At 46.6% G+C, this 25,649-nt stretch overlaps 1 protein-coding gene across 1 annotated transcript in view; it reads right to left on the bottom strand.

The window, feature by feature from the left end:
* Adcy2 (adenylate cyclase 2 (brain)) overlaps positions 1–25,649 on the bottom strand; it is a gene marked incomplete at its 5' end in the record, with an annotated part of 386,357 nt that overhangs the window by 19,146 nt on the left and 341,562 nt on the right. The window contains 4 exons of the mRNA XM_005407072.2: positions 2,963–3,070; positions 5,125–5,271; positions 10,227–10,385; positions 15,676–15,760. Coding sequence (XP_005407129.2) covers positions 2,963–3,070; positions 5,125–5,271; positions 10,227–10,385; positions 15,676–15,760 — 499 coding nt within the window. The remainder of the gene's footprint in view (positions 1–2,962; positions 3,071–5,124; positions 5,272–10,226; positions 10,386–15,675; positions 15,761–25,649) is intronic.

Raw genomic sequence — 25,649 nt, 5'->3', positions numbered from 1 at the left:
TGGGGATCCTTGCATATGGCTCCTAAGAGCCTCCACAGCTGGTGCTGCTGCAGATGGTGGCGCACCCAGGGCAGGGCATTATCTGGTCTGCACAAAAGCATGCCCATGCCACAGCTGGGGCAGAGATGGCAGGGGGAGTGGGGTGGTGCGTCAGGGTAGGGGACAGAGGTTAAGCACTGGGGCTATTTGGGGAGTCAGGGATACAAGAAGAAGAAGGGATGGTGTGAAGCAGCTGGACGTCCATGGAAGCTGGGGGTGACACCCAAACGTGGGCGAATGGTCAGGCAGATAGTGGAGATGCAGAAGAGATGGGCATGCTCTCAGGTGAGACCCCTGATGGAGAAGGGCGCTGGGGACAGAAGGCTAGATGTGCCCAAGACAGGCAGCACCCGGGGCGGGGAGCAGCCTGGGAAGCGGCTGGGTGTGGGGGGAGGAGAGGGCTCCTGAGCACAGGTGAGACCCGCTCTACCAGAGGCCACGGACGGGACCTGGGCACGGACAGTCAGAGAGTGCAAGCAGGAGTCGGGATTTTGGCAGCAGTCTCTGATTACAAGTGGAATTTCTGATGCCGGCAGCGCGGAGGTGGGCTTGCAGGGCTGTAGGGAGAAATGAGAAGGAAGAAGCCCAGGCCGAGGAAGTGGACTGTCAGGGATGAGGCTGACTGTGGAACGGAGGAGAAAAGGCCACGGCACTCCACTCAGAGCCAGGAGCCCAGCGTGTGGTGGACATAGACAGGTGCCCAGGGCAGGCGGTCGGGCTGTGCAGGAAGGTGGCTGCCCACTAGGTGGGACAGATATCTCCGGGATGGTGGCTCCAAAGACCTTGGCTATGTGAGCCACAGCTGGTTGTCCAGGAGCGAAGGGGTAGTGTGGATGGACTGTGGGAACTCCTCTCAAAGGCCCTCCACGGGACCTGGGCTGCGAGGCCTGCAGGGCTGGGCTGGGGGACGCAGGTGAGGCACGGATGTCTGGTAGGAGACCAGGGGATGCTAAGGCGGCTCAGCAATCTCACAAAATCCTATCCTAATGAAATCTTTTAACAAAATGGAATTTCATTCAGCTCTAAAACAGGAATTCATGCCATTTGCAGGAAAATGGCTGGGTCGTGAGACCATAGTATGAAGTCAAATAAGCCAGACACAGAAAATTAAATATCGTGTGGCTTCTCCTATGGGAGAACCACCAAAATATGAGTAAGTTAAAAAGTGAAATAGACTTTCTGGAGATGGGGAAGGGATTGGAGAAATTTGAAGCATGTAAGGTTAAGTGAGGTCACAAGGGTGGGGCCGGGATCAGATGGAATTTGTGCCCTTATGAAAGAGCAAGAGACACGACCCTTTCTTGCTCTCTCTGTGTCTCTACTCTTCCTCATCTCTTTCCCACCCCCACTCTGCCATGTGAGGACACAGTGAGAAAACAGCTGTCTGCAGTCCAGGAGAAGAGGCCTCAGCAGACCTCTGCTCTGCAGAGCAGTGAGGACCAGAGCTAATACTGTCCATGGTATTTTGCTCAGGCCAGCTATGACCTGGGCTCAGACAGATCGGCTCTAACTGCTGTGCTTAGCGTCTGAGCGCCTAAGGTGGGAAAAAAGCTTGTCTTCCTATTCATGCTTTCATGTTATTTTTAAAGGCACTGAAAAAGTGTAAGTTTGCTTCTATTAAAGTCAGGGTAGTAAAATTCTAATTACTTCTTTTTTTGATATAAATAAGAAATTTAAAATTGAAATGCTGTAACATTTTAATACTTGTATTTTGCTTTTTTTCCAGTATTTTTCAGCACTTTAATGTACGGGGGATAAATGCTAATCATTAAATGTATACAACGCTGTGCATAAAGATGAAAACACCCTTATTCTTTTGCCTTGGGTTCCAGACTACCCTGGAAACTTTCTGCTCAGAATACAAGAGTAAAGGTATGATTCTAAGTTTCTTTTATTGCTTGTCTCTTTCTCTTTTTACTCCTTACTGCTAAAGTAATGCATACCCATTCAAAATAACACTCTGGGGGCTGGGGATTTAGCTCAGCAGCACAGCACCTGCCTGGCAAGTATGAGGTCGTGAGTTCGATTCCCGGTACCAGAAAAAAACAACAACAACAACAACAAAATAACACTCTGTAAGCCATGAACTGAAGAAGAGTGCAAATGGAATACTGGTCACCCCTTTCCTGTGCAAAACATGAGGGTTACATTGTGAGTCAGGCAGTCCTCCTCCTACTCTCTGCCCATGAACCTTAGGTGGGACAACTGGTCCTCCTCTGCTGCTCTGAGAGGGGCCCTGGGATGGAACCTGCTGTTTCCCACTCCTTCCTTGGGAGGGGGAACTGAGAAAGTGGGGCTCAGCCTTCTTTCTCTTTGGAACCATCTGCCTTCCAGAAGTGGTGTCCTGGTGAGCTCTGCTCTGTTCTGTACCAAGTAGGGGACAAGGGCACAGCTACCCTGTGCCAGGGACCAGGCAGGGAGGATGCTGTCCCCAGGGACACTGACCCCTGCTGATAACACAGGTCATAGCAGTATGTGTGCACAAATACACCACATATAGAAGCAAGAACTATGACAGAAGAGCTCAAATTCCCTAGTTGATGGAAGATGCCAGGTTTTGCCCAAATCACCTTTTCAACCAAATTCCCATATGGCTGACTTCATTTTTGGCCACATTATTTTAAATCAGAAGACTAGGATTCACCCTTAATGAGTCTCCTGTAAATAAATAACTTTCACCTTCTACTTTATTACCTGCATGTTACGGCCACTGGCTGTCTTGGCTTCCCCTGTTCGTCAGCAGCAGTTCTGAGAACAGACCCCTAGGCCCCAGGAAAACCCTGAGATTCTCCTTTCTCCCTGCAGAACCTTGAACACTAAGCTCCGGGTTGTACCCAGTAGATGCTGTGTGGGCTCAGGGGCAACCTGCGGGTGGGTACAGCAGAGGCTCACGTGCATGGTCTGTTGGCTGACACATGTATACCTGGGCATGCTCCTGGCTGGGCACGGCGCTCAGACCCGTTGCTGCCATGTACGTGCTGCCGATGGTCTTGATTTTTTCAACGCCACTGAATTTTGGTTTGGACAACAGCTGCAAAGCAATGACAGTCCTTCAGTAATTTAGCTGGCACAACCTGCAGCTGAACATTGCACAGTCATTCTCAAATTCCAGGAAGTTCACAGAAATTCACAGGACGTAGACGTAATTCCTTTCCACCACTGCTAGCACTCTCTGACCGTGGGCTTGGGGGAGAAAAGACTTCATGAGTTTCATAAAAAGCATGTCTTGGAAGGAAACAGGGTACTGTGATTTACTTCCAATGAACATGGATTACCTTCCAAACTACAGGTGAAGAAACTAAGATAAATTATGATGCGAGTGATAGTGGCCTCAAATAAATTTCCTGATGGTGCTTGAAAGGTGTTGATACACATGATTCAATGAGTGAGGTCCTCCCCGCAGAGTTGCAGTAGTTTGTGACCAATTATCAATGCTGAGGAGTACCGGCTTTGCCTCTGAGCACTGGAGATGGGAAAATAAAGATCCAGAAGAGCCTTCCCGCTGGCATGGTGTTGCAAGCCTGTAATCCCAGCACTCTGGGAGACTGAGGCAGAAGGATCTCAAGTTGGAGGCAAGCCTGGGCAATTTAGCAAGATGATGTCTCAAAAAATAAAAAGAGCTGAGGATGTAGCTCAGTGTGAAGCCCCTGAGTTCAATCCTCAGCACCACAAGAGAAAAAGGAAGGAAGGAAGGAAGGAAGGAAGGAAGGAAGGAAGGAAGGAAGGAAGAAAGAGAGAAGGAAAGAGAGAAAGAAAGAAAGAGAGAGAAAGAAAGAGAAAGAGAAAAAAGAAAGAAAAACAGACAGAAAGAAAAAGAGAAACAGAAAGAAAGAAAGAAAGAGACAAAGAAAGAAACAAAGAAAGAGAAAAAGAAAATCCCTCCTCCCATCAGTCCTAACGCTAACACTTCTGGCTCAAGCAGTAGTTATCAGCTTCCCATTTGACTCCTCCTTGATCCATTACTTTAGGCCCTAGGGTGGAGACAGAAAAGTTAAAATACAGAGCAGAAACTTTAGGGAAGAAGATGGATGGATGGAAGATCTGGAAAGTTCTCTATTTGCTCAGAGCGGCAGGGCTCAAATTAGTAGCACCAATCAAGGCCCAGAAGCATTTCCTTGCCTCTTTCTTAGTGCTGCTGTTCTCAGACAAGATCCTTCCAGGACAATGTGTCAGAGAACTAAAGCTAGATATGTGTCACAGGTCCATATGCCCACTGTCACTCACCCATGGGTCCTTGGAAACATTTTACTGAGGTGCAGCTGAAGCTGACGTGCTACTGTTTTTCACTCTGCACCTAGTATCACAGTGGAAATCTTTGGTTCTCATGATGTCCTGAGAATATCTAGGGTCGACCTCATACTGAGGGTGGGACAGAAGAAACCCACAGGACTCACACAACATTTTAGAACCTGGTTGGTCTGAAACCATCATCGCTGTACAAAATCTCATCACTGTATCTCAAAATTCCATGAGCCCTGATGAGCATAAGTTCTCAGAGATCAACCTTCCTCTATTTTGATAATGACGACAATCATGTAGTTACAATATCTGTACAAACAAAGGAGGGTTTGTTCTCACCAGAAAATAGAACACGTACTTTTCTATGGCAACCAAATATTGAACATTGAAATATGACACCTATTTCAAATACTAAAATACATACTTTGCCCCTTCTAAAAGATGAAGTATTATCCCCCATACATATTGCTTTATCAAGAATAAAGTATGACATTTGTATATCGCTTAAGCTGATGTCTGATAAAGATCTTGAACTATTCACATACATGCTAATAACCTACCACAACAGACAGATTCTTTATATTTTAATAAGCAAAGAGATGAGTAAATATTTTCCATGGAACTCAAGCTTTTCTAGAAAATTTGACTACAGATTTTGGTAGCTGTGCTGTGCTTAGTAGTAGTATCATTGTCTACCCCCAAATCAGTCTGAGACCTAAATATAGCACAGGCTTTAATTCAAACCACTTGAAGCTAAGCCAAAAGATATATCACTATACAGGACTAATTTCAAATGCACAGGGCATGGACCTTCCTCTTCCCCTGAAGGTAACTCTCAGTACTTACATCGTCAAAGTCAGCGATGATCTCATTCAGGAGCCGGAGGCATTCCAAGCCCTCCTTATTCACATCTGATTCTGTATAGAACTCTTTGAAATCCGGAATGGAGGCAAACATGACACAGACGCAGTCATAAGATTGGTGGTATAACTCCTATCACGGAGAAAAGGATGGGCTGAACACCAGGAAGCCTTTGAAATAAAACTCCAAATGCAAGGGCTTGTTTATGCTTAGACTTATAATGAAATCACCCAAATGCCCCATACCTCCAGCCCAGTTCTAGCTTCTGGCCTATCCCACACCCACCACTGATGGCAGGAGATGCTTCTAATAAGCAGATACCACTGCCCATTAGTAGGCAGTTCCCTTGCACTAAGCCTCTGTTATCTCTTAGATAATTATAAGCAATTACATAGAGTTAGGCTTAGTAAAAAATGTCCTTCATACAACTGAAGGGAAACAAAATCATTTCCCAAATGACTGTGTTGCACTAAAATAACTTATTGCTACATCCTTGAATGGGAGTCTACAGATTTTCTACTTTGTGGTCTCCTGAAAGGAGCAGATAAGGCTCAACAAGTGATTTCTTATTTTCTTATACTAGAAAGAACCAATGGAACTCCTCAGGCCACTCATTCACATGTATGAGACACCAACAGTAGTTATTCAGGTTATTCTTTTGATTTTTAAATAGAAAAAGGCTGCTATTTCTTCAAGTAGAGACTAGAGTAAAATTGCATTGTCTTGTAAACACAATTTCAAGATGTTTCCAAAATTTTCCTAACACATAGTGATAGTTTCAAATTCAATGAATGTTTCAGAAAGGAAGGGCTGTTGCATGGCCATGGGGGTTGGTCTCAGAGGTAAACGACCCACTGCTTCCACTGGGATGAGAGAACACCAGGTGCCATTGTGGATGCAGTGCATCTTGGGAAATGCTCCCTCTACCAGGAAACATGAAAAGAAGTCTCTTAAACAAGATGGCCAACTCCATCACGGGAGGCAACGTGAGTGGCTGGTGCTTCCTGGGCGCCTGGCAGAGTGAGGGGTCTCATTCTGCACAAACATTACCAGAGAGAGGCCTCTGTTCTCTGGGAGGCCTTGACAGAGCACTTAAACATACTACATCACTAAGGTTTGGTAAGTTCTTGGGCGGAGTATCCCTCCCACAGTGAGGTCTCATAATACACATCAGAGCCATGGCAAACTAGCTAAAGATCACAACAGCTTCAAGGAAAAGCCAGACTGATGTCATAATTCTGTTTTCAGGGCTAATCAATCTGTAGTACCTTCCACAACTGCTTCAAAATCTGCACACATAAAATGAGTAATGGAGTCCAGGTTGCCCCTTCCCTTCTGGGCTTAGTGTGGCCAGGCTGTCCCACTGTGCAAACTGCACTTTCTCTGCCAAGTTGTCTTGCAAATATTCAAATCCTTGGCAGACAACCTATGGCACATGTGATCACCAAGGCTTGGTTTTGGCTATGTGATTACAACCAGGGAGTTGTGGTAACTGGGGAGAGATCACTGTCATACCCTGTTTTAGTTAAAATGTCAGTTTTATAAAAGTAGTATAAACTCCAAGGACTCTTCTGGTCTTATGGAAAAGCAGCGAATTTGCCAGGGTAGGGCCCACGTTGTGTGCCACATATTTTCCCCACTGACTGCTGACACGGGCTGGAGAGATCCTGTAGGGAAGGAAGATGATGACAAGCACAAGCATAGCTAGCTCTCACCAAGTGCCCACCCCATGATATGATGGGTGCATCTCTGAACACTACTTGCATTATTTTGCATTTGGCTATAGCTCTGTGGGGCTTGGCCCATGAGTCCCCACCTACAGATAAGGAAACTATTTCCTGGCTACCATGAAGTGAACAGTTTTCTTCACCACAGGCCTAAGAGCAACGGAGCCACAGGACCATGGACTGAAATCTCTGAAACTGAGAGTCCAAATGCATCTTTCTCCCTTTAGGTTGTTTTTCTCAGGTATTTGGCCACAGTAAGGAAAAACTAACATAGTTTCGCAGACTGAGATGCACATTAATACCCTGTTAACATCTTTGTGTGTTCATACATGTACACATGTGCACATGTGCACACTCACACCAAGGAGGACCCACCACACCAGGTGCCATGGTGCAGGAAATAGGGGATTGGAGGTGAATGACACCAGCCCTCCTCTGGGTGTCTTGGTGGTGAGACTGCAAACGGAACTTAACAAGAAACAGCGCAGGTGCTGCTTCTCCAAGTGTGGAGGTGTCAGGCTGGACGGAGCTTGGTATGTGGTAAAAAATGCTCAGCACTGCACTCAATCTTGGGTTTGCAAACTTCCTGGCTGCTGCAGGGCTGCCTCTTACCGAGTCAGGCTTGTAGCAAAGGCCTTTGAGCTTGGTCTACCTCTTTCTTGGTTAACCTATGTATGAACTACTCAGCACCAGGGTGTTCCCAACAGTCAGCCAGTGTCTACTTTATTCCTGGCAGTCAGATGACTGAAAAACACAGACACATCTTTGAAAGCCAAGTGCAAAGCAGCTTAATCCTCCCCCTGCATATCCCTAGGGCTCAGGCCGTGGTCTCTGGATGGCTGTCATCATTATCAGAAAGGGAAGTACTGCTCGTGTGCAGTGTGTACTCCCTGGATGACTGTAGTGGCAACTGTGGCTTGTCTTTGATTGAACCTTAGCTCTCTCTGAAGGAAGCTGCCTGCCTCACAATCACACACACTGCCTACCACCTGGGGACTTGGTAGCAAACTGTGGTATTCTCAGGAAGCAATGCGAGCTTGCTTTGATGTGTATTCAAGAGAGCTTGCTTTCATTTATTTCTTACCCTGTACATCAATGAAAAGATTTATGATTTAGACCTGAAATGCCTCCCAAAAGTCTTATGCTCAGAGATAGGGCTTTTGGAAGGTGACTGGATCATGGGGTGCTATCCTCATCAATGGGCTGAATGTGCTTTTCAGAAGTGGGTCCTGGTCAGAGGAGGCAGATCACTGGGGGTGTGACCTGGAAGGGTGTATTCTCGTCTGTGGTGCCTCTTCTCTTGCTTCCTTTCTGCTTTGTAGCCCCCACGATATGAGCAGCTTTCCTGGGTCGAGCTCTTCCACCATGCAGTTTCTACTCTGGAGCCAGCCAACCATGGACTGAACCCTCTACAACTGTGAGTCAAAATAAACTCTGCCTCCTCTCAGTTGTGTGTGCACAGTATTATACCCTGGCAATGGAAAGTGACTAATATATCACAGACCTTCAAAAGCAGTGGGCTCCTGGGTGCATGGCACCCACTCCCTAGCTTGAGTGGTGAGTGTGTGGACTAAACACATCCAGGGGATTTCACAGATGACAGCGAAGCCTCAGGAAGGTTTAGGAAAAACAACATCCTGGGGGAGGGAGAAGAGGTGCCTGAAAAACTGGGCTCCAACACAAGCAGCCAGGTCTATATCCACACAGCCTAAGCGAAGGCCCAGTACTGAACAGAATTTCATTGAACTAAAAGCTTTCTGGCATTTTTTGTTACAGGGATTAAATAATTCTTGATTCTTCTTTTCTGAAGGCAAATTAATTTCTTTTGTGCATCTACGCAGTGGGTAAGAGAATAAAAATGACATGTTGGAAGGTTCTTTGTGAATGCAGGTTGTAACTTGTGCTGTTTTGCCAAGGATTGTTCCAGAAAACCATGGAATGTGGGATGTCCAAAACACTCCCATGACTCAAAATCAGTCATCAAACACAGCATGAGAGGTTTCTAGCCTTTTTCCGAAGTCCCTCACGGTGGCCTCAGGGACCCCAATATTTGCACTCCCGGTGTCCTTGGAGATAACAGACCCTGGTTTCCAAGCAGGGTCCAGGGAGGTGGCCACTTCCCTTCCAGTCACCTCTGTGTCCCAGATGGTTTGAGCTTGGCTGCAGAGCTGGGGCAACAGTAGGAACATACAGACTTTAAAGCTGAACTTGCAGGCAGCTAGGTACAGAGATAGGAGAGCTCGTATATTGCTAATGAAAACAGATGGTTCCTTAGAAGGTACAGCGATTCCATTACCTGTGATCAACAGCTAAGCAGGCTGCTGAGTTATCTTGCTGGGTGTGGAGAGCATCAGGGGATGAACTAGGACACTGAGCAGCCCCGGAAGGCTCTCCTGTCCTCCTGTAGGGAAATGTCTCCCACCCCATTAGGAGTGTCCTACCCATTAGCCACCTGCACTCTGCTCTCAGTGTCAGCCTTGCACACGCTGCAGAGAAGTGCTCCTTCAAGCCTTCTCACACAAGGTGGCCTTTTACTCTAGCATCACCTGGGCTGGGTTCATTTGTTAACAAGTTCCCTCTGTTGCCTTCCCATCTACTCCCAAATGGCCGTGAAAATGTTCTAGGCGCATGACTGTTCCTTGGACTCCTCTGAGACCCTGGAGTCCTGAATGCAGTGCTTGGAGCACAGTGGCAGTCGCATATGTGTTTCTAAATTGACTCTAACTGCAGATCTGTCTGCTTTCCCTTGCAACTCAGCAATTTGAAAGAAATCTACGACATTTCGTTTCATGAGCCATTTGGCATTTCAATAACATCTTTGTCTGTTCAACTCTAGCTAAGTATCCATTCCTAACAATGTACCTGGAAGTTCCCATTTCCATTCATGTGAAGAGACAGACTCAAATCTCTGTCTTTTTTGGGTGGGTAATCCTTTCTGCCCAACTCCCAAATTATCTCATCCTCAAAATTCTAAGATCCTTAAGTCACCCAGGGAAGCTGAGAGCAGTGAAGCCACAGGTGTTCAGGTTGCGTGGCTTATTGTAGCCTTTGCATTTGGGCCTTAGTGAGTGTTGGCGAGGTGGTATCTTCCGGTACTGCTGAGACAGAAATGATCCCCCTGGGGATGCCTTCAGGGCTATGAAGCCTCATAATGTACATTTGGAACTTTCCATGATTGGGGAGGAAATCTTCCTAATAGTGAGTCAACTCCACGCTCAAACTTCAGAAGGGGATTGGAACTCCCAACTACTGTCTCTAGGACCAAACAATATGCTTTTGAAACTGAAAAATGCCGGCCACCCGCCGACCTCCAGGCTCTCCAGCCCATCTGCCCCAGCCCCGCCCCCAGCCCCATCTGACCTCGTTCTTCAGGCTCCTGGCCAGGAAGTGCTCGGCCACATGCGCCGGAAGCACGTTCTCCAGCAGCACGCGGTTCAGGTTCTCCATGGTTTCTATCTCCTCCCGCTCTTTTTTGAACTTGTTCTTCCATAAGAAGTCTAACCTACAGTAATATTCATTCTGTTACAGGAGGACACAGAGGGGAAGAGACAATAGGCATCTTGTCCTGCCAGAGAGTGGAGGTTTCAAAGAGAAAATAAAAAGAACAAAACCGTACAAAGAACCCCCAAATGGAATTGTCACCCTCCCTACAAAGCCCTCTGTTCCCCCAAAATGCCTTTCAATCAATTCCTAACATGGACTTTCAGAAACACAGACAGGAAGGAACTGGGCCCAGGAGAAGAGTAAGCAGCTGTCCGCAGGCTTACACAACCACGAGCTTCTCCTGTGACCATGTCAATAAAGGACGGTTTACAGTATTTTCTGAGGAGGCATGGGATTATATCAATGAAGAATACACGGAAAATGAAAGTTATGTAGTGTAGTGCTATATAGTGTTTGCTGATTCACATTAAAAAGTAAGTGTTCTTTTGTGGGAGTTCACATTTAGTATTTACAAATCAGTTTTTCCCTATCGAAATTATACAGTTAAGTATTCATCGTGCAGCATGATTTTTTCATTTGGAGTGCATTATATACAATGTCATTATGGATAGACAAAATGTTGATATAATTTAATTGTTGATATTATTTACAATAGTGCCTGATGGCTGGACATGGTGGGGGCACTTGTGATCCCTGGACTCCAAGTGGCTGAGGCAGGAGAATAGCAAGTTTGAGCCTAGCCTGGGCAACTTAGTGACTTGGTAAGACCCTATCTCAAAACAAAAAATAATAAAAGGGTTGGAGATGTAGCCCAGAGAGAAGGCCTTGGGTTCAATCACACACAAAAAAACCCCAAAAGCCAACAAAAAACTGCCTCCTAGTGAAAACATATGTGTTTAGGCTTTATCATGTATTAAAACAATATTTTCTCAAAACCAGTTATTACTAATATTGTACAAATGGAGAAGCTTATTTCCTGGCAAAGGGCCTTTTGGGGCTTGGAGATCATTTTGTGCCTCTCATGATACAATTAATTTGATATAGTGAAATGATTTTGGCTGAACTGTCACAGATGGGCTTAACAGAGAGGGTGTACTTCAGCACAGGTAGTAACTTATTGACAAATAAATGCAAAGGAGAGCTACATACAGGGTGTGGCTTGGCCAATTTGAGCAATTATAAAATGACATGTAAGATACAACAGCACAGACAAATGCACATGCAAGTGGCCTCTCATGCACAGATCGTAATTTAAACAAATCCACCTTGTGAAACATAAAAGAAGGGTGATCTTTCATCAATTACAATTATTCAAACTATGTATGGATGCTCAAAAACATTCCTCCTTTTCTGGTGTGGCATTTATTTATTTATTTTTTACCTCAGGCAGAGAGACATTTTTAAAAGACTGCAAAAAAGATACTTTAAATGTTTGCTTATATTGCAGGTCTTGCACTGATTCCAAGTTTACCTCCCCCATCCCAATAGAGATCCTTATGCGCTTCCTAGCAAAGTGCTTGCACCTGGAGAACAGGTTGTCTGTTTGGGTTTGGGGGATAAAGCAGTGGTGTGGCTGGCTTTCAACTAAAATGACAGTGGTGATTAGCAATGGGTCAAGAAGATGCAGGCGTTCTCAGTCTCAGCCACCAGCGGAAGAAGCACAAACGACACCCCCCACACCAAAAGCTAGCAACCCCACCGCATGGAATTCCAAGAGCTTCCTATAAGTCATGTACAGAAGCTGCCCAGGTTCTCCAAGCAGCTGTCATTGCACCTTGCACCTTGTTAGACCCCACTGGATGGAAATCAGGCTGCGGGAACCAGCTGCACTGCATGGAGGTGACATTCTGCTCACCTGTCTATGTACCACACACTGATCCACCTCCCTATCTGCTGGGTGTGTCTGAAGTGTGTCCCCTGAGAGGTTCATGTGTTGGAACCTGGGTCTAGGATGGCTCGGATGAAGCCTTTAACAGGTGAAAACGGCCCAGCTGGAGGTCCTTCCGCCTCGGGGTGGGCCTTGTCCTCTCTGGCTTCCTGTTGATATATAACCTCTTCCTCACACGTGTGCTTTCACCAGTGTGATGCAGAAGGGTGCCACGGCCCCGCCCTTGACCCTCTAAAACTATGAGACAAAGAAACCTCTTTTCTTTATAAAATTATCCTGCCTGCTTCTGTTACAGTGATGAAAATTAATTAAAACATCATCTGTCTATGATATGTATCATCTGTCATGACATACCTATCAATTCTAACTAATCAATTATTTATCTTTCAGTCATTTATTTACATTTACATCACTTTCCTATCTGCCTTGCCTACCCTACCCTAACCTGTCTTAACCATCTAGCTATCCATCCTATCATCTGGCAAGGCAATGCAATCTTCTTTAGAACCCTCTTCTTTATGTCAAAGGAGCTACTGGAACAGAAACTAACTTGGAAATCCCCAAAAGGAAAATAAAAGTTTCCAACCCAAACCCCTTGCAATGGATTGAATGGTTTCCCTCAAAAGACAGTCCAAGCCCTAGCCCCTGATGTCTGTTTACGTGGAGTCATTGGGAAGCAGTCTCTGCGGACGTGGTGAAGTCAAAGCCTTGAGATGTCTCCACTGTGGATTGAGGGTTGGTCCTAAATCTCATGCTGGGTGTCCGGACACTGAGTCCCAGGGTGGCCTGTGAAGGGGAGAGGCCAGTGGCTGGGCGAGTGGGGGTGACAGTGCTGTGTGGCAGGTGGGGGCTCGAGGATTTGCTGTCTGCTCTGAGCACAAGCTGCAGCACTGTCCAGGCTCCCCTGGCTGCAGCCTCACATGTCGGCTCCCTCTCTGCCTCTCAGCATCAGTCTGGGGCTCCCCTGCCAGGTTGCTGTGGCCCAGACCCCATACCGTGGCACAGACATGGACAGCGTTTGCTCTGCCCTGGCTGTGGTCACAGGGGAGACAGCAGAGCCAGCCTGGGGCAGCCTTCAGTACCACGTCTCTGGTTCTGAAGCCCTCGGGGGCTGGAGGGCCGTGCACCCTCCTGTACAGATGGAGAACAGGACCATGGCTGGCTGCAGGGTGCGGCTCTGCTTCTCCTTGGGTTGTGCACTCCTCCTCTCAGGAAGATGCCCCTTGCTTTCCTACGGGGAGCACCCTGCCTGGACGGCGGGCTCTCCACCTCAGGTGGGACACAGGCTTCTTCCTTTCTCAGAGTGGCCCGGTTGGCTGCATTTTCATCTCAGACCTGATTTTAGTGCAGCAGCAGAACTGCACGTTTTGTACAAGAGACAGGTTACATTTCCATCAAGGTTCCTTAGCTACCTAGAGCAACATTTAGTACCCGACTTTGCTCAGAAAGCAAACACATTGCTTCCATTTTAGGAAAGATGGTTTTGGGGTAGGGCAGCCACTAGGACAAACAACGACAAACATAAATTGCAAAAGGTCTATTCTGTCATTTAATAAGTAAGTCAGGAAATACAAGGCACAAATCGGAGGTCATTAGTGCTGATGGTACTCGAAAGCCTTCCTTCAAATTCAGGGCAGTTGTTTGTATGATTCATGCAATGAGGGAAGGGTATGCAGAGGCACTGTTATCCCAGAGGTCAGAGATCACTGTGGCTCAGAGATTTGGGACTTGAATAAATCATGCGCGATGGAGCTGGGTGCAGGGCCAGCCTGTGGGCCACCCTGGCCTTTCCTGGGGCTCTTTGCGTACAGCAGGTGATCCCTAGCCAGCTGCCGCAAATGATCATAAAGAATGACTATTCTTTTAGGGAGGACTGACTTCCCTAGGCTCCGCATGCGCACGCGCACATTTCTGCTGTATTAATGACAAAAAGGAACGCCTCCCTGGGAGAATGGCCTCAGCACAGCTGGATTAAATTAGTGTCCGACGCTGGTGGGATTCCTTTGATTATTGATCCTAAATCAATTAGACGGCAGCAGCTCCACTGTCATTCTCCAGCCTCAACCACAGTTACGTAATGCCACTGAACATTAGTCTTCAGGGCTGATGACGCTGGAATTTAATTTGATGCCAGGTTGATAGAACACACTACTGTGAAGAGACAGGAGGGATCCAGAGAGACAGGCTGTGGGACATGGCATCAGGGGCCTGACTCAGCCAACAGGCGAGCCACAGAAGGAGGCTCTGTCCTGAGTAGCCATTGCCCAGGCTGTGCCCCTCTCTGCAGCCAGATCCTCCTCCCGCCTAAATTTCAGGGCTTCCCAAGGCAGGACACGGGTATTCTAGAGTGAGGGGAGCAAACTGGTCAGTAGTGAGAGATAAGCAGACCAAGAAGCAGCTCGCAGGAGAAGCCAGGAAAGTAAGAAGGAGGAAAGCACGAGGCAAGTTGTCAGATCTGCAAGCCAAAGGGTGTGGCCAGGAGAAATGCTAAGCGCAGGGCAGGTGCGTGGGGGGACTGGCCTGGGAAGGAAGGGATCTTGTACGGCTTTGTGGCTAAACAGTGCACCTCAGCCCAGACAGCCAGTCGGTGAGCTCCTAAGGAAGGACGTGGCTCACACCGCCCGGGTGGACAGCGAGAGCAGTCTCAGGGGCAGGCCCTCTGCAGGACCTCAGTCACTAACGGCTGCTGAGCAGGGAGAGCTGGGAACCAGACCCACACTCCCAAGTCTGTGCCTCTCAGATGTTCATTACAGATTTAATATAACCGGTTAACAATGGGTATCACTTTTATTATGCTTTTCCCGAGTCGGTTATTTCAAAATAAATGTGTTTTGTGCTACTTTTATCACAGGAATGAAAACAGATGGTGACTGAGGCATCTGGCCGCCTGGCTACAGATGAGCTCTGTGATCTATGAATGAGCGACCTTGGAGAAGGAAAAGAACAACCCTTAAAATCCTGCCTGGGGTCGCTGCTGGGAGACCCAGAGAAGCAGCAGGGCCCGCGGGAGGAGGAGCCGTTCACGCTGATCACAATACACACATTGTTAACGGAGGAGCACGTTTGTAGAAATGGTTGCAAACGGAGTCAAAAACATCAGATCCACTTCCAAACAAAAGCAGCACACCATCCATTCTGAAATGTGCTGAAAATCCTTGTCAAGGGGTCTTTTCCCGAATAATGCCAGCTGTGTGGGAGACACTTCTGTAGGCCTACAACAGCTACGAATTTTACTGTTAGCTTCAACAGGAAATCGTTGCTTCATATCACTAGCATTCACAAAGGTTGCCTCTTGCTGAGAAAAGGACTTCTTTCCTCTGGTTCTGTATCTCACCTACATTCCTTGCTACCTAGTTTTCTTTTAAACGATAAGGTGATTTTGCTTAAGCATTTGTTTGCGCAGAAGTGACTACACTTTACATCAGCAAGGTGTAATTATTCATCAGTACCTCAGAGACATGAAAGCAAACTTCTTACCTGTCTACCCAGGACAAGCAGTGTGATGAAGAATATAGAGAGAGACACAGAGCCCATGGTCTTCAGGTCTTTCCAAATGCCTGGCCTATTAAAAAAAAAAAGCAACCAACCAATAGACAGACAGACAACATGCACAGGACTTAGAATTCAAGTACTGACGAGCTTCAGAACCCCTAGTACATATCTAGGTTTGATCCCAGTCAAACACACATTTCACATAACATCTTCAAACCCAGCCTGTATCAAAACAGAACCAAAAACAATTTTTTGAGATAGCAGTAATAGAAGACTTTCAAGTTAAGCCAGACTTCCTACTGTAATTAAGCTCTGAAAAATATAAAAGGAAGGACTGACAGAGGATGAATGCTGTTTGCTTTGTTCTTTTGGGAACAGTATATATATATACATTTTTTTCAGTTTTTTCCCCTTGCTCTCAGAGGCTATGCTTGATATTATTAATCATGTAAAGCTTAACAGTGTAGTAGGGAACTGGATTTCTGCAAGGTCCTCCCACTTGTGAACTACACGGTTTTATGTCACTCCCAACCAGCGCTGCTTCTACTTTCAGACGATTTGTATCACAGGGATGAAAAGTGTGCACCGGGCCCGCCTGCTCTCAAGCCAGTGACCATCAGAGATTGAGCCTGCTCAGGTCTGACCATGCAGGACACAGCTCGCCCTTCTCATTACAACCTTGCAGGCAGTGCTGACCAACACAAGAACACATCTGCTGGCACCCTGGGGTGGGGTGGGGTCCGAGTCCCACACATGACACACAGGAGACCTGGGGCAGAAAAGCTCATTTGCATGGGTTCACTGCTGCATACCCAGCAAAGCATCTGAGCTGGTATAGGGTCAAGTATAGGAACCTAGTATAGGGATCAAGCCATTGCTTCTGCAGGGTGTTGTCCTTGCTTTGTGATTTTCTGTTTTCACCACGCAGGGCTCAAGGGCAGATGACATAGTAAGAGGATCTGGAATAGAACTTAGGGTTCAGAAGGCTTTGGAGTAAGAGACTGGGGTTTGAACCTGAGCCACAGGAGACTGCCTAAGCCCTCCAGAGCTCATGTGCCTCAAAGGAAGTACCAGTGCCTACCTTGCCTACCTGACGGGCCCATTTGCACAGTACACCGAACAGTTACACAACAGATCTATTTGTCTGTGTATCTATCTATCTATCTGTCTATCTGTCTAGGCATATATAGTCTGGTGCACAGGAAGCTCTCTGCGAATAGCACCCCTGGTTTCTAGTGTTAACTGTGGGATCATGAGGGAAGGGGATGGGGCTAGGAGCCAGAGAAAAAGATAAGGAAACGAACATTAGCAAATTTCACTGAGAGAATGAAAGGCCCAAATAGAAGGGAAAAGCAGCCCAAGGAGACAGTTGCTTTGTCCCAGTGGCCAAAGGGCTTGGGAGTGAGAATTCTCCAGAGAAGTGGTGCTTGCATTTGGGCTCCTCCTTCCCTTCTGCGCCTGCTCTGGCTGGAAGGGGCCACGCTCTACCACCTTGTGTGCATCTCCTTTTCTTGAGGAGGATAACTTACCACACAGTGCAGTTACCCTGTTCCCTAAAACCAATCTTACAGAACTGAGTTGCTCTTCTCTGGGCCCGTGGCGGCCATGTCTAGCAGCAAAGCTGCAGTGACTGAGAGAAGCACATGTATAAAAACAATGCTGACTTCAGTGAATTTTAAATCCACTTTGTCTGCACTGATCACACGACCACTACACAGACTAGTTGGCCAAAGCAACACAACACATCCAATGTTCCACGATGCTGGTGCAGCTGAGCTTTTCATTTTCTCTAGCTTGACAAACAGCATGCTACTCTCCAGTTCCAAGAGGCCAGGGAAAGAAGCTACGATGCTCCCGACTAAGAGTCAAATGCCAGCACCAGGCCAGCTGGTGCAGTAGCTCCGTGAGTGCAACGAACTAGAGCTCCACAACCTTTTGCGCTCCCTGGTAAGGGATCAGCACCCTAAATGTAGAAAGCCAGAGAGTGGGAGGGCCCTTTTATGCAGTTCAGGTGGGTTTCCAGTTATCACACAGAAAATGCATCCAAGCAACTTGTGGAAGGAAATCCTTGGGGACTCCTGACATCAATAATGAACTGAGGCTTGGGTGGGCCACACTCTGCTCCACCTATTCTCCAAATCTTGCAAATTAACTAGTGTAATGTGAAGTGGTGATGGGGGTATGAAGGAAGAACCGAAATAAGGGAGGCTCTCCTTGCTGGTCGGGGGAGATGAGAAAGTACCAACCTAAACGGACCTCAGAAATCGCACACCACAAGCTGCCTGCAGAATACAGTTGTGTGTTGAGACACGGGTGCCTTTTCTGAAATTCTCTGTGCACTGGGAAGGCCTCCATTTTGCTTTCTTAGATTCTAGTGAGACTTCTTGAATACTTCTTTTATTTAGTTAGCAAAAAGAACTGCCAATGTACACCCGAGGGCTGTCTCCCATCAGGGCCGCTGGGCATCTCATGGTCCAACTTGGGCTGCCTCTGTGTTTATGTGCAGGTGGGAGAGGCGAGCCGACGTGGAGGGGAAAGTGGAGGAGAATCCAGGCGGGACAGCATGAGGTCCTAGGGTCTCTTCCTGGCGGAGTCTTGGCCACTGTATTGATTGCTGTGCTAGTTCCTGGGGCTGCTACACCAAGGTAACACAAACAGAGTGGTTTACAACAACAGAAATGTCCTGTTTCACAGTCTTGGAGACTGGAAGTCTGAAATTAAGGTGTCCTCAGGGCCACACTGCTTCTGAAGCTTCCCAGGAATCCCTGTCTTGTCTGAACTTTGGGGAATATTTGGTGTCCCTTGGTGGCCTGTCAGGAATATCTGATGTTGGTCCCGAGGCTTGTTGCTGAATCACCCGATCTCTTCCTGCCTCACCACAGGGCCTTTCTGTGTGTCTGGGTCTTCACGTGGCTGTGTTCCAAGAACAGCACCATGCTGGCTCAGACCCAGCTTTCTGCAGATGACCTCATCTTAACTAACCACACAGGATCTGCAACTGTCTTATTTCCAAATCAGGTAAGATTTTGGGGACCTAGGGGTTAAAACTTCATCACATTATCATCTTTTGGGGGACAAAATTCAACCCACCATCTGGTTTCACCATTTCTATAGAAATGAAAGCCAAGTATTCACACACACACACTCACACTCACTCACACTCACTCACTTGCCAGATCCACTTTGGACCCTCATATTAAAGAGGTGCCATCATTGATTTAGGAAGTGGGAAAGAGCCAGCTAATAGGAAAAGTTTTTAATGCTAAGATTTCTAACACGCTAACAACAGCAGACGAAATGTGACCAAATATGCTTTCTCTCTATCTAGACCTTAGACTCTGGAGATTTAGACCCCTAAACTCGCCCGTGGCCACACATTAATTTGCAGTTCACCATGTGCTTGAGGCTGTGCTTGGACAAATCACTCTGATTCTCAAGTTTCAGGAATGTAGAAGAGAAACATATGCTAAGAAACAGGGCAAGAGAGATGGAGGCTCTTCTTGGTAAGCAAGCCACCAACCTAATGGCCAGCAGTTCAGGCGAGGTAAAGAGGAAGGTTTCACCATGCTCAGGAGAGAAGACAGCCCAGGCACATAAATACAAACATAATCTTACTTCTCAAATCCTGTCACTTTCCCAACTAAGATGAACTTTTATTTTTAAAAAAATGTACCCCAAGAAATCTAATTTCTGTTGTGTCGTGGACAATAGACTAGCCGAGGTAAAGCACACCTTCTCAGGCCCACAACTCATGAGGGAAAGGCCAACGGAGAGCTGAAGCCCCACCGACTGTGCACCAACAGACTTCTTACCAATCAGCTTCTTGGTTGTCTTTCTGATACACCATTCCGTTAGGAAACACCTGGCTTTGGACCAATCAGAGATGCCTGAATTCTCAAGAACCTTTGAAGTCAAATTGATAAACAAGGAAAGGATTTGTCCAATTTGATGATGTCACAAGTAAGAGTCTGCTCCCTGCAGTTTACTCTGCACAGGCTGAGGACTAGATTACTAATCACAGAAGACAACAAAACACCCAGGAAGCAAATGTTGGTGTCCAAGTGGATAAGGCAAAATAAAGATAGAAAACAAAGACAGCCCTGTGCTCTATCAGTGTAACTTCATCTGAATCTTTCCTCTGGAGGGGCATGGTACTGCTGAGAGGCACCGGTCAGGACTTGGAGATGCTCCCTCTCATTTTAGTGACAGGCATGTAGGCTCTTGTGCGCCCCTCTTGGAACCTCAATCTCCAGTGATACAGGAGAGCAACAGGTCAGACAGGGTTCCCACACTCTAAATCAACGATGCCCAGTGAGAAATGAATGAATGGACAAACAGCTTGGAGAAATGAATGAATGGACAAACCTTGGAGAAATGAATGAATGGACAAACCTTGGAGAAATGAATGAATGGACAAACAGCTGCATTGGACTGGAAATCACTCATCCCTCCTAAGGGGTTCTGAGGCATTCTTTCCTCTGTGGTTAGACACAGAGTTGCCAGAACCCTATGGGAACTTCCGGAGAAGGCGGCTTGGTGCCATCCAGGGATAGACGATGGCTCAACGCCTCATGCTTTGTCAGAGTGTTACTCAGAAATGCCAAGAACAACCTCCCAGGGCTTTGAATGGAGCAATGTAATGAGGAACAGGCTCATGCTGAGAAAAGAGCCCTGGGACACTTGCAGGAGGAAGACACAAGTGGGCAGGAGAGCCAGCGCTCGCCCTCAGCTGTGGAGATGACCATGCATCCCCAAGAGTGAAGCTGTGGGTTCGCTTTGTGCAGAACAGAGATTTTGAATGTGAAGTGATACCACGGAGCTGAGCACAGACTCAGCATCCCAGCTTAAAGAGGACGACCACAAGCGTGTACTCCACCGAGACCACGAGCAAAGGTGTTTTGCACAATCCCACTTCCCTTCCTTAGATCAAGCAAAACAAGACAAAGCAAGCCCCAAAACCAACTACCTTTCTTCAGGCAAACCCAGATCACAAGACATTACTCCAGATTGGTTAAAGAAGTCTATCAGCAAAGCTTGCTTTCTCTCAAGGGGAGTGGGCAGCCCTGCGTGGACAGGCTCACTTGCAGAGTAAGGCTCCTGGGATTTCCTCTCTCCCTGCCTCCTTGAAGTGGGCACCACACACAGAGAAATGTGTGCCCCTTACTTTTGGAAAATGGCTCAGGGTGTGGAAGCTGAGCTATTAAATTTAAAAGTAATTTTAAATTTTTTCAATATAAACTCGAATACATTATGAGGACTCTACATGTGGATACAATTTTAACTTGAAAGGGTGTTGTTAAGGAGATTCTGGGTGTTTGCGGAAAGCCCGGCCATGAACAAAAGGGTAGATCGGCAGTCTCCTCTGTCTTCTGTGTGTGACAGATCCACAGCTTCTCAAGACTCTTGGCCCATTCAGTACCAATGGGTCCCAAGCTGGACACAACACATCATAGTATCTCAAAGTCTAGCACTGTGATTTCCAAGACATACAGATCAAGCACTGAAGCAGAACAGGTCTGTATTAGAGATCTTCACACACACTTAGTGAGGGTTTGGGCTTCTCCATTGCTCTGCTAGACGAGGGCTGTTGAGGTGTGAAGGTGAGACCAGGTGGCCGTGTCTACAGCTGTAGCACAGCTTTGAGGTGACGCTCAGCACTGAATGTAACAGATGTGTAAGTATTAAATTTATGCCATCTTTAAATTTTATTTGGCTAATCTTCCAACATAGACCAGGGTAGTCTATAGGGCTCCGAGTTAGCTCCTATGTTAGACGTTCCATGTTTTTGGCTTCCTTTGAATTAATGGTTCATGTGTAGCCTTCGGGTGAGTTTACCCCATGACTGGGTCTAGATGAAATGCTAACACCCAGGCCTCTACACTTTTCAGTTCAGTGAGAAAAGAAACATAAGACAATTTGACAATATCTTATAGTCTGGAGCCAGCCTATGTTAGAGGAATGCACCATAATTTGGACCAGACAGAACACTTCCAGCAGTATCAGCTGTCATTAATGTCACCATCACCTTGAAAAGCACTCAGTGTCTTCAGTGCTGGCTCAGCACTTGGGGAGAAAATGTCCCAAGTTGGAAAGGGAACCATGATTGATGGAGTCGCGAAACATCTTGTGCTCACAGATGATACGGAGAACTGCTATAAGAACCTAGGAGTTAGGAAACATCTTGTTCTTGACACCAGAAACTTCAGAGGTTCCTGCACCATAAGGTGACTTGGCAGAATCATGTAAGGACAGGTAATGCTATGTGCTGGGATGCTGTAAGGCCACGGTGTAATGGATTTTTAATGGCACATTCTCTCAAAAAAATCTTTTCTTTTTCCTAGGAGTCTGTTTTCCACATTCACGAATCTATAAACATATCTTTGATGCCATTTTGTGAATTATTCATCGATCAGATATTTTTCTAGAGCATATTTTTCTTGTTTTCACTGCCTACTCTGTTGGCAAAAAAATGCCCTGTTGGTCTGCACCACCCTGCTGGCCTGTCCATCATCAGTGTCAAATTGTTCAGAACAGGTCCTTGTCACCGGGGTCATCTGAATTCATACAGGACAACCACATGGTCCAAATGTGTATTCAGTTCCTGGCACTGACTTCAAGTAGAGATGTCCTGTCTGAACTTCCTTTATTAGCAGTATAAACAAAAATGTATGTGGACACTGAAGAGACAGAGTCTTAAGGAGCTAGAGACACATACTGCCTTCGGAGAAGGAGATGAGTAAAGAGATTTCATTTTGGCCATCTTTGGTTCTTCAGCTCACTTTGGAGCACATTCTATTTTCATTCAGTCAACACCTTTATGAGGTATTGAACAATATAAGGCACCTTTGTAGGTATTGTTGTTATAGCAGCGCCACTTGGTTTAAACCTTCTATTTTGCTTAATTCAAGAGAGTACGTTAAAGTCCTTGGCATACACATCACAGCAGAGAGATGGGCAAACAAGAGAGGCCATGTCTGATTTATACAGGATGCACAACTTGCATATTGCTAGGGTGGCACCAAAAGGGCAGGAGCCACTCAGCCCTTGGGTACCCCTGGGGAGAGAGCCAGAAGCTCAAGCTAGGTCCACCAACAGTGGACCAAGAGTGTTCAACAGGAGAAGTCCAGGGGTCCCATGGGCAGCCGGGTGAGGGACCAGTCAGGTCTAAGCCCATGACACAGGAAGGAGATCAGCTCAAGGAACAGGAAAGTAGGAGTGAGCAGGGAGCAAGGATACAGTGCCCAGCAGTCAATAAGTAAGGAGAAGTGACAGACTGGCCCCATCAGAGAGGAAGCACTGCCTTGCCATCCTGGGAGCTAGCTCCTTCCTGGGAGGGCACCTCTGGCTGTAGGATTCAGTGAGGTTCGCCTTCCAGGCCACCATGCCAGCCTGGCATATTTTTAAAGGCTGCTACGTTCATATCTGAAAGAGTTGTGCCTGCCACAATAAATGATGATGAGGAAATGAAGGCTGAGGCGAGGGATGAGGAAACCTTTATCAGTTCCTTGGTGGGGCTCTTGAATCTCAGAAAAGAGTAAGGAATACCTTTGGTTGTGCCTCTGGCATGGGTCACGGCATGGTATCTAACTGGGTGTTATGACTGATGCATTGTGTCAACTTGGCGAGTCTAGAGATTTGGCTAAGTGACTCAGCAGGAAGCCAGGGTGCTTACTTTGTATACATCCTGAGCCTGAGGTGGAGGAGGGCATGGAGATTATGTGAGAGCTACATGCCCCTTAGGTGGGGGTAGCCTGTTTACAAAGTAAGGGAGGGAAAGAGGCTGCTTGCCACCATTCCCCCCTTTTGCTGTTGTTGTTTTTGCTGTGTTCTGCTGCCCTGAACGTTTGCCCTCTGCCATGTGCCACTCTGCCTTGGAGCCAGCCAAGTCTGGACTGAAACCTCCACAAACTGTAAGCTAAACAAACCTTTCCTTCCTTCATTTTGGGCGTTGGGTATTTTGTCTCAGCAACGATAGAGAAGTAACCAAGACACGGGCACTGTGGTTGAGAACTCAGGGCACTCACCCTACTCTCTAGCGTTTCTCACCCTCTCGGGTTACCTTCAGCTGACAAAGGAAATGGGTGAATTTCGAGGTAGCTGCGCCTCTTCTATCATGTTAGCAACCCCCTCTTCCAGCTGCTCCTGGGAGTCCCACAGGGTGTGATCAAGACATATGGTCAATGTTTAAACTAGAGAACATTACAGTAAAAGACATATTTCCATGAATCCCCCTCAAAGTACTCGCTCCTGCGTTCATCATCCTTGCCACTTTTTGAAGCAATTCTGGAGTCCTCTTTGTGCGTATCTTTACAAGGTGTGACCAAAAATACAGCCAAGGCTGCTACTAGCACCCTCCAAAGAAAGTGAGGCTTGTAAAGACATGATGGCGCACCCTCACCCACCTTGTTCGCTGGACCTGGTAGCACAGAACTCCCGGCTCTTCCCCCAAGTCAAAATGACCATGAAAGCTAAACAGTTTGAATTAATTTGGGACCACAAGACAGCCGTAACAGCGCAACTAAAGACAACCAGGAAAGGGGATTTTTCAGAACTGCTTCAGAGAGTGGCAAGAATGATGGGATAAGGGCGTTTGAAATGAGGGAGAGTAATTTGAGGGGGATTAATGGTGATGCACCTTGCACTGCAGTACACTTAAAAAGTTAAACATTCACACTAAGTTTCAATCACACCATCCTGTGCCAGCCCTTGCAGGGACAGATGCAGGAAGTGGCAGAACCTTTGGGTGGAGATTGGGACCTGGAGACGGCCCCATCTTCACAGACAGAGTGCTGGCTTCAGGGTTGGAGTGAGGGCCAACTACTGAGCTTCCCATGTCAGCCCTCCCTGGGCTGCACGTCATCACAGAGCCCGACCAAGAGCGCAAGCACACGAGCAAGAACAAAACAAGTGTGCTCTAGGAGTTAAGCCCTTCTTTCCTCCACTGAGTAAATGACTCTACTGCCTCCGGGGTTCAACCTAGGAATTATGTGTCCTTAATGGGCCTTGCTTGGGCCCCAGGAGTAATCTTCCCTGCATCAAAACCTCGCTAATCTCATTTCTTCTTTTGCTTTGGATGTGTAATACATTCCATCACTTTAAATTTAATAAAGAGGAATTAAATAGCATCATCAGACGTGTGTAAAAACCGGTAATGCTACATTTATTCTAGGAATGTGAGATAGGCTCTCTGGATACAGTGATGCTGGTTGGTGATTTTAAGAATTTATAGGAAAATTAACTTCTGATTACATTCTCATCCTGGTTCTGGAATCATAAGATTTTCTTAATACAATTATGCATTTTTACAACTCCAGGACCTTAAGCCTGATGAAGATTATCAGAGTTTTCTAGTGTGGAGGATGAGGAAAACTAAATTAGGTGAAGAGAATATACTGTAATTGCCTTTTTGAAAGTACTCACATTGGTAAGAAATGCTTACAGTGATATAGTGAGGCGACTCCCTTCTGGACACTGGAGAAGCCAGCAGCATGTTGCCTAAATGCAGTCCATTTTTCTGAAGCAACAATTCCATGCAAATATTTAAGGTATTTCTTATTTTATGTCCAAAGAAACAGGGAAAGAGCACCGAAGAGAATGCAAAGCACTCTCAGAAAATTCACGCCTGAAGGTCAATGAATAAACCTGATATAAAGTATTTTGCTATTGAAATGTGAAACAGAGACCATCAAAATGACTTTTTTTTTTCAAGCAGGGAATAAAAGATCCATTATAAGTTTACAAGAGTAGTTTGATAACAGGAGGCTTTAATATATCTGAGTGGACCTTGCGAGATCCTTCTTGCTGGATCTTATCCTAGGGCTGGGATAGTTGATGCAATCTTATCTTTCTTGGAGTCAGGTGCTTTATATACCGAAGAGTTTCTAGGGGTCTACAGCTTCCCCACTGCACTACAGTATTTCAGGAAATCTCTACTAAGAAACACCATGAAAACTTGTGAG

The sequence above is a fragment of the Chinchilla lanigera genome, unplaced genomic scaffold (genome assembly GCF_000276665.1).
Source record: "Chinchilla lanigera isolate Chin_1 unplaced genomic scaffold, ChiLan1.0 scaffold00103, whole genome shotgun sequence".
Taxonomy (NCBI): Eukaryota; Metazoa; Chordata; class Mammalia; order Rodentia; family Chinchillidae; genus Chinchilla; species Chinchilla lanigera.
Note: the sequence above shows the minus strand (reverse complement) of the source record. Positions and strands in the feature narration are given on the sequence as shown.